The following is a 10006-nucleotide window of genomic DNA, read 5'->3' on the forward strand; positions in this document are numbered from 1 at the left end:
CCTCGTCAATTAGTAAGGAGTAGGGTAGGCAAACAGTTATCTTGAATGGTTTAGACAAGGGGGTGGGACTAAATGACTTAAGCAGGGGGTGGGACTAAAGGACCTCCTTCCAGCCCTATTTTTCTATGATTCTGTGGCATCTGAAATATCAACAAGGAAATAACTACAAAGATTTCAATAATTTCTAAAGCAGGTAGTAACATCATATTTGAAATTGTATAGTGGTTGTAATTATACTCTCGTTATGGTAGTATGGTCCCGTTTCCATAGTATCTGTACATCTCATACCTTTTCTTGATGAATTACCACTGCAAAAATCCTGCCAAGTTTTTAAGTGCTTTTATCTCCATTTCAGAGATTAGGACTTGGGGCAAAGAGAGGCCCATCACCACCTAGGATCTATTTAGTAGAGCAGAGACTTGAACCCAGGTCTCTCAAGACCTTTCTCATGTCCTAACAATTTAACAATCTTTCTTCTCTCTAAAAGAAACCCGATGATATAGATCTTTCCTAGTCCATTAGACCATTTTTTTATTGGTGAAACTATTTTCTGTTCACAATATTTTTTTTATATATGTAAGGTTAGAGCAAGCATATCTAGAACTGAGTAGAGCTTGCAGGGTTGTGGTGTCCTTGCAGGAACTCCTTATTCAGGGTGGGAGGCATATTGTTCAAGATGTGTGATGCCTGTTGCTTGCTCTGTGTTTTCTAAAAGAGCTGTGATATGCACTTCTCTCTAGAGTTGGTCAGCTCAGTGGGCAAGTAAGACCTTACATATGACTGTAAATTACTTCCAGTCTCAATCACTCTTTTGGCTTGAGCAAAGAGACTGTTGTGACCAGCCCAGTTTCAGGGACATCATGGCCATCCCCCCAAGCTATGACCTTCAGGTCCAAAAGACCTGCTTCATGGCTACTATTTCACTCTTAGGACTGCTGCTTGTTTGATCTAAATTGGCAAGCCCATATGATGGCCAGTGGCACACCAGGCAGTCCTTTCCATAGCTTGCTCCTACCCAGATCTACAAATAAATGTCTGCTATACTCTTTAGTTCTTGTGTATAGGGCAAACTGTGGGCGTAGCCTCCCGGAATGCTCTCCCTCTCCCTTTGGATGGCAGAATTACAATAATTCTACTGCATCCAAAGTCCCTGCGCTCACAGAAAGGAGCAAGCATGTGGGACAATATGGCCTTCAGTGGAGTGAACATGATACTGAAAAATCATTTTTAAAAACCATTGAGTTACGTAATAGAATTGAATAGAATAATGTCCAAGTGGAAACAAGTTGTTTGCTAACAACATACAAGATCAAATTGAAACTAATATTTGCAGACTATTTGCAACTGAAATAGCATCAGGGAGGGTTACCTCAGAGGTGCTTTGTATTTATAGGAGTCCCTAAGTGTATATTTTTATCTGCTCATTCTTACAGTTCAAACTTGTATTTCCCTACAGGCGGTTTCTTAATTACACAGCGAATGCTGGACATGTTCAAGCGACCTACAGATCCCCCTGAATATAATTACCTCTACCTCCTCCCTGGAACTGTGTTTGTTGGGGGTTATGCTGCCTCTCTTGCCAGTGGACATAGTATTGAACAGGTCAGACAATGTCCCGATTTCTGTTAATCGGTAGTCAGGTTAGGGATCTAACCAGCTAGCTCAGCCATGAATGACTGGTGCCTCCCAAGACTGGTGGGGCACCATGCTGGTGAGCAGCAAGTGGGGACTGCCTGCAGACACCACCAGCCATGTCAGCAGCAAGGAGGAGGTGGGTGTGAGTGGTGATGGCCCTCAGAAGAATATGACTTCAATAAGAGTTTAATTGAATTAAAGACTAGATCAGTGATTCTTAGTGATTTGAGATGCTTTAAAGAGTGCCATAAGGTGCCTTGCAATGTTAGCACTGTTAGGTGTGGAAGCATAATTCACACTATAAACCCAGAGATTTCAAATAGGAATTCATAGTGTTAAAAACATTCTACCCTGTAGTAGTCTTTCTAAGTTCTTTGCAATATAAAAATTGGTCTATTATTTTTCCCTAGTCAAAAAAAAAGTGAAAACTAAGAGCTGGCATTTTCTGAGGAATGCTTTGATCCCACAAAGTTTGAGAATCACTAGATTAGATATTGGATCTACATTTCCTTTCCATAAAGATCTGTTTGTCATCTCATGCTTTCCTTAAGAAAGGTGAAATCCAGTAAAGTTTTCACTATGAGGAGGAAGAAATTGTGCACGTATAGAATTTCAACAAGCTTTTTAAAAACCAAAGTATAGAATTTCTGAAGTGTGTGATGGTGGAAATGTTGTTTAATTGTGTCTTTTCTGAATTTCTGTTACAAGGTATCAAAGAGCATAGGCTATGCTTTACAATATATTCCAGCATCCCAGTGATTTAGAAGGTCTTTGCCTTTGCTTTAATAATCCTTTGAATGTTCTCTTGATGTGCAGAGCAGAATCTTATAAGAAAATAAAAACACAACCCTTCAGTAAATTATTTCTTCCAGTCAACAAAATTGGGCACTTAAATAGCACACATCCCAAAGGACAGAACACAAAACCTAGCAGTGACAGTAATGTTTCTGTCTTGTGTTCTGTTGGGTGAATGGTTCATTGCTCTCTATTTTGAAAGGCAAAATTTGGTAGAGTTTCTAAAAATTCTTGTGAATGGGTTTTCTCTGCTTTCGTGAGAAACCCTCCTGCTAAAGATCTTTTATTAAATTATGTGTATTTATTATTTACTGAGCACCTTGAGACTCTTGCATTTTACAGGAATACGGGTAGCTATGCTGTCTATCCAAAGGCACTTGCATTTAACCTTAACAGACAGTGCAGTTCTGCCTGTGCTATTAAGCTAAGGTTCTTAAACCAGTTGCTAGTTTCTAGTTGAATTGCACATTTTTAGCTATTATTCAAAACACAAACAAACACTTTGAATATATATAATTTTTATCAGACATAGACTCTACAGAGCAAAAACTATGTTGACTGAAAACACTGAAGGAAACTATTTTGTGAATGATCTTATGGTAATCTGAAATCTTAATGGAACTGAACCAGTCCTCTCTCAAAAACCTTAAGGATTTTCAACCTCCCAGAAAAGTGTTCCTCACCAAAAATCTGGAATAAATGAGGTGCTAGTTTCCATGAATTCCTTGAAATACTTTAAATAAAACCATCTCTGGAAAGAAATCTGATAAATATCTTGGAACTGATCAGAAGGTCATTTAACAGTCAGTAGGCCTAGGAACATTCATGGTTTATTTCCCAAACAGCTGTTTCTGGAGTAGTTTTTCATTAGAGCCCCATTCTTTGAAACTCTACTAAACTAATGTTGTAGGACACCAAATACCTGAGTTCAAGGAACTAAACAATGCAATTCTCTCCATGAACAATACACCAAAAATGCCAATAAAATACAAATCTAATCTCTTTTAAATATATTTGTGAGCCACAGAATAGAAATTGAATTGGGAGCAGTAGTAGATGTTTACAGATTTCAATTTTCCAATAAAACAATAGCTCAGTGTCCACTCAGAACTTAATCAGTTCTGAGGAATGGCCTGATAATTAGGAAGTCAACACCAAATTCTGTGATGGTGTAAATGGGTAAAGCTCTGTTGACTTTTGCCAAGTATTGCCCATTTATACAGTATAAGTTTGGCCTTTGATGTTTCCTATGATAGTTCTTGAAAACTTGCATAAGCAGAGCATTTTTGATGGCCTTTCCTGGATTTTATCAGGGAATTATTCTGCTTCATTTTCTTTGTACATTTCATTCTCTGCTAAATGATTAGAGAATGATGGAATGAATCCTTTTATTTTTTATGACTACATGGTTTTGGATTCTTGTTTGTCAGTGTATTTAATAATACAGGTCAGAAAAGGAACATTTAGCATTCATGATTTTAAAATCACCCAGATGCTTTAAACATGAGAGAGAACACCACATGTTGTTTATAAATGCATCATCATGAAGGGATTTCAGAGTATTTTGTATAACAAAACACTAAGGAATCAAAGTAACAGAATCAGCGGAAATGATCTCATAGCATTATAATCTTTAAAATGATATTTGAATGACTGGTTTGAGAAAATGTATTTCTTCCACACACACACAGGAAATAAAGGCTAAAGTCATTTTAAATCATGTGTAATGAAAAATTGAAAAAATTAAAAAATTAGTGAAGATCATTCTATCTAATATCTTTAAGCTTTAACCAGTTTGTTATTAGTTTGTTACTCAACTCTAGAAAGAGAGCAGAAAGAATGAAGCCCACTAACGTGCACATTCAAAGATACATAATGGTTTAGGACACTGAAGAGTGCAAAAAACCACTGGATCAATATTTATGGAAATGTGTATTTAAATATTATTGCGAATTGGACCTTTAAAGTTTAATCTCTGTGACTCTGCTCTTAATGCTTATCTGGGTGGAGAGGTATGAAAAGAAATATAGTAGTATGAACAAAAGATAATAACTTGGGTAAATTTTAATGGCAAAGGCTGAGAAAAATACACTAATAATGTAAGAACTTTCCTTTATTCCAAATCTTGGTGGAGATCCTGGAGACTTTGTGAAAGAGAAAAAGCACAGTAATTCCATGCCGCTGTGTATTAACTTGGCATTGTTTTTTTTACAGATGATGTATCTGGGCTCAGGCCTTTGCTGTGTTGGTGCACTGGCAGGACTTTCTAGTCAGAACACGTCTAGACTTGGCAATGCCCTAGGTATGATTGGGGTGGCTGGTGGTTTAGCTGCTACACTAGGAGCACTGAAACCTACTCCAGAAGTACTCACTCAGATGTCCACTGCCATGGCTATTGGTGGCACAATTGGTATGTATACCATTTTGTTCAGCAGGTAGAGTTTAAATTCATGCCAGCTTCACTAATGATTTATTAATTTTTATTTATAATCCAATGGGAAAATGCATTTAAAAAGTACTTTAGGTCCTAACAGAAAAGCACTCTTGACTAAGAAGAAAAATTAAGATGGTAGAACAGATGTGTTTAAGTTTGGCCATTTCTTTCTATAGCTTAAGGCTAAAACATAGGAAGTATTTAACTTGAATATGCACTTACCATCAATTTACAGTCAAAGGACCTAGCTGTTATCAAGGCTTAAAATGGAGCCTGTTATAATAGAAATTATGATTACAGTATTTCCCAAAAGGCTCTTCTACAGTTTTCAGGGATTGTTTTATTTGCCTTGACAGTCATCCTTGTCAAAATCCTGTGGAGTTCTGGTAGTTTCACAGCAGGCACCCCCGCCCCCCCATGAAAATATTTTTTCAAGTGCAATTTCCTTCTAGGTGACTCAAGAAAGTTGTAGAAAGGACAAGCCAAACAACTGTAAATCTTCATACTCTCTACTTGAGCTCTTCTGAATGTTCTTACAATAGGTTCATTAAAAAAACAGGGAGGGCACAACAGGGGTGATGGGGAAATTGGCAAGTCCCTTTCTCATAGGTACCATTTCATTTGAAAGACTGGTTTATTGTCCGGATTACTAGGTGAATTAGAAAACCAGAGCGTTTATACATGTTCAGTTGTAGTGTTAGGCTTCTGAAGCTTATGTAGCCTCAAAGTCCGTGTGATAGAGTATTCTGACTAGAGCTGTGCTAATAACTGGTTTCTCATTTGTTCTGAGGTCCAAAAAATGGGAAACAAATCAACTTCAAGCCAATCAGAAAATCAATGTATTAAAAAGTTTAAAAATAATTTTGAGGTTTCAAATATTTAATTCAACTCAGAATTAAACATTTTATTTTATTATCAAGCTTTTAAAATGTCTAAAAATGTTCTTCAATAGAATTTAACTCAATTTCAGAACATAATGATGTTTTATAAGGAAGAATTCAAGTATTTCATTTAAAAAGTATCAAAACAAAACAGACCTTTTGATTTATTTTTTCTTTGACTGAAACCATTTACCAAAGTTGACACAAATTCACTAAATATTTTGGTCAACCTGAGTCTGTGTTTTTTGGCAGAAGAGTGTTTTGTATGAAAAGTTTTACCCCCCGCCCCCGAATATTGTAAGGCAGGGTTCATATCCAGCATTGCTTTGTTCTTGGTTTGGCCCAGAAGAATAAGTTTTGGGCAGCATCTTGTCCAACATCCTTCGGATGTTGAAGACTTATAGCGAAGAATGCTGGGAAAGAGATTCTGCCATTGCCAGCCTGTCACTGAGAACACTGTGTACTTGTCTAATGCCTCCAGAGGCATTTTGCCTGCTTGGGTTCCCTACAGGCAGAATATGTCTGGAAACTCTAACTATTGCGCCCACAGTATCCCATCCCCTACACAAGGGGTTGTGGCTTCAAAAGACCCAGTCTGGCTCTGTTTCTTACAGGCTGTCATCTTAAAATGTTCTAGCAAATATATTTTTGGAGGAGACTTAAATTAGTTATAAGTTCTTGCAACTATTATATTTCTATTACATTGCACAAAAAGGAAAACAACACAAGAAAGCAAATAATCCTTTGTTGCTTAACTGCCTGTTTATACTTCAAAAGACTATGAAATACAATATCATATTTTAATCTTAGATCTAACTAATTTTATTTTGCAGGTCTTACCATTGCGAAACGGATTGAAATCTCTGACCTTCCACAGCTTGTAGCTGCATTTCACAGTCTGGTTGGTTTGGCAGCTGTTCTTACATGCATTGCTGAGTATATGATTGAATATCCACACCTCGATGTTCACCCTTCTGCCAACGTTCTCAAAACTGTTGCCTATTTAGGGACCTACATTGGGGGTGTCACCTTCAGCGGCTCTTTAGTGGCTTATGGAAAATTACAAGGTACACTTCTCTTTGATGTGCCTCATGTTAGATAAATTAAGATGCCTTTTGCAAGGAGTCCTAATGGGATTTAGTTGCTCCAACTCCTGTTGAATTTCAGTGAAATCTCTTTAAAAGCTGTACATGTAAAATGGGAACTAGGGGAAACTGTTGCTCTGGTACAGTTCAAGTACAAGAAGGTAATAAATCTGTAGTACTAGTCAGTATTAAAACAGTGAGAATACTAAAATATGGATCTTTTTCTGGCCACAATAATTTCCAAGGATAAATAGCCACCAGGGCTTTTTGTTCCAAATAATTATTTGGTCCTTATTACCAACTGCAGATGGTACACTGTGGGAAGCTGCCCTGGTGTGATCCATTTCACTCCTAGGAATGATATCAAGGGAGTTAGTTGGTATGCCAGATCCTAATGTAGTGGTTTGGAGTAGAAGTCTGGTAGGTGATACTAACTACAGGCCACAGCCCATAGTATGTTTGCTTTCTTGGTTTAAAGCTGAAACTAGAAACAGCATTACCAGCCAGTGAAATGAAGTGCCTTCAAGACAATCCTTACTGTGTAAGGCCAAGGATTGCTGCATATGAACTCTAGATATCTGTAAGCCTGGTCCGCTTCCTCAAAGACTCTTGCCTGAACAAACCTCAAATGGCCCGTAGGGCTATAGATTTTCCCAAAGTTTAATGGGAAAAGATCATTTCTTGGGAGCTAAGAGCTGAAAAGGAGCTGTTGGGAAGTAGGAAACTTTTTATGAGTATTTCTTTCAAGCAACTGAATAGTTACCTTTTAAGTGCAGTAGGCCACTCATTCCTCTGCATAAATTGAGATGGTGGGGCACTGCCATCTTTGGCCTTTTGGTGCTTTAACTGTGTCTATAACTTATACTGACTTCCAGTACCTTTTCGTTAAAATGTTTATGTAATAAAGTGAGTGATATGTTAATTAGAACATCCATGGTTTGTCCTAGGTATGCTGAACTCAGCAGCACTCCTTCTACCTGGTCGCCATTACCTGAATGGTGGTTTGTTGGCAGCTTCAGTAGGTGGTATGATCCCTTTTATGTTGGATCCAAGCTTCACTACTGGCATGGCCTGTCTCCTTGGTGTTTCAGGGCTGTCTTCCATCATGGTAAGAAAAACAAGTATTCCTCTCAGTTTTTTCAGTATAGTCAACAGTGGGTGCATCTACACTTGCATAGTAAGGCAAAGCGATAAACTCCAGTACATATCACACCAGAGTTTATTGCTTCTGGGCACTGCAATTACACAGGCACCTGGGACTGCGGCATGTTGAATCAGGTCAAAGCAGCTCCAACTAGCAGGATCCTGGGGGGGGCCAGCCTGTCAGCCTGCGGCTGCTCCGGCTTGGTTCAACATGCTGCAGAGGGACTGACTGGGGCAGAAGGGTGCCCCAGTGTGGGGCTAGCTGGCAGGCAGCCCCTGCCCTGAAGTACCCTCATGTCACAGCCAACAGGATCAGCGTCTACATGTGCATTGCTGCATATAAAAAAAATCTGCATCAGGATAGTACTTGTATTTACATATACTATCTTGTTTTCTGTGGCCTAATAAGGCTGCACTTGTAAACACCAAGATATTTACTATGGAGCTAATTAGTTTACTCTACAGTAAAAGACTTGTGTAGATGTCCAGTATAGCTTTGTTTGCCTCTTCAGCTTTTACTGAATGCCAACAAAATGCAGTCTTACCTGCCAGCTGAAAATTCTGGCAATGTTTTGGAGACTCCTTAGAGCACTGGGCAAAATGGTTTTGTAGTCTGTGGCAGGGCACTGGTGGTGTCGGCCACTTTAAAAGCTGAGCCAAACAGCCAGCAGGTGCTTGTTTATGGTGGCCATTTTAGAACTCTGGCCGCCTATATAAACAGAGCAGTTTGCTGCTGGCAGGCCAGGCAGAAACATTGCCTGGCTGCAAGACTGTAGGCAACATCCTGGAGGTAAGGGCAGGAGCTTAAGGGGATGGTTTGGAGGCTCCTGGTCCTGGACATGACCTAAAACTGCACCCTGCCGGGGATGGGTGGCCTGGTGGGGCTCCTAATGGCGTGGGAGCCCCCAGGAAATGCCAGGCCAGTTACCACCCCTGAAAGGTGGGTCAGGGCACCTTAACCCCTACCCCTTACAATACTGTTGGTACAAGGGGGCCAGGAATGGCTATAGCTATAGGGTGTAAGACCCAGAAGGGGCCAGGCATGGCTATGGCCACCTAAGCCCCACCGGACAGGGAAGCCCTGTAGCGCCAGCGAGGGGGCAATGATGAGGAGCCCCAGTGATGGGGTGGCCCCAGTGAGGGGGAAACCAGAGGGCTTGGGAGCCGTGTGTGTGTGTGTGTGTGTGTGTGTGTGTGTGTGTGTAGCGTTGCCTGGTGAGGGGTGTGGGGAAGAATTAGCTCAGGGTTCAGCACCAGGGTGGACCACACAGAATAGGGGAACTGAAGGGACTGCGGGGCAAGGCCAGCATGTGAGTAGCAAAGCCTGATGGCCGAGAGGGGTCGTTCAAGGGGCAGCAGGGTGGTGGAGTGTGGCCTGGTAATGGGCAACATGCCAGAGGCCCTGGTAAGAGAGGGGTGGGGTGGAAGAGGCCTCCTGTGAGAGGGGAGGTGGTATGAGTGTGCTTGTGTGTGGAGCCCAACTTTGGACTCAGTTTGCTTCGGTCTCAGGCTGGGAGTAATTATGTCGCCTGGATGTCACCTGTGAGGCATGGGCTGCAGTGTAGGGGAGGAACGAAGCTGCAGAGAATGCCCCCTGGAATTGGGGGAAAAAATAGGCAGCCTCCCACCTACTTAGCACCATAATTATATATCTTCAAGGTGTGGCAGACAAGGAGGTGGGCGGTTGGCCCAGAAACAGGTGGGTGGGCCAATGACAGATTGGTCCCAAGAAAGCCCCTAGTTACATAGTCCTATGGAAATTCTGTAACACACCTAGTGAGCAGGCCTGTGCAAAGTGGTTAGTATTCGCTTCGGATTCAGATTCAGCCAATTCGGAAGACAGTGATTCGATTTGTTGATTCGAATCACTGTCCCGAATCGATTCAGCCAAATCTGATTCGGGGATTTGGCTGCTGCTGAATCTCCAAATCAGACAGGCCTCTTGCCCTGCCTGCTCTCCCAGCCCCAGCAATGGCTATATAAACAGAGCAGTTCGCCCACCTCAGCTCCCGGCACTTTGAACCCCCCCCCCC

At 40.9% G+C, this 10006-nt stretch overlaps 1 protein-coding gene across 1 annotated transcript in view; it reads left to right on the forward strand.

Moving 5' to 3' along the window:
* The window catches only part of LOC109288582 (NAD(P) transhydrogenase, mitochondrial-like), a 137640-nt gene that overhangs the window by 92816 nt on the left and 34818 nt on the right, over positions 1–10006 (forward strand). Inside the window, exons 13-16 of the mRNA XM_019504156.1 lie at positions 1457–1602; positions 4645–4840; positions 6579–6812; positions 7778–7938. Coding sequence (XP_019359701.1) covers positions 1457–1602; positions 4645–4840; positions 6579–6812; positions 7778–7938 — 737 coding nt within the window. The remainder of the gene's footprint in view (positions 1–1456; positions 1603–4644; positions 4841–6578; positions 6813–7777; positions 7939–10006) is intronic.

The sequence above is a fragment of the Gavialis gangeticus genome, unplaced genomic scaffold (assembly GCF_001723915.1).
Source record: "Gavialis gangeticus isolate Ggan-Ray unplaced genomic scaffold, GavGan_comp1, whole genome shotgun sequence".
NCBI lineage: Eukaryota > Metazoa > Chordata > Crocodylia > Gavialidae > Gavialis > Gavialis gangeticus.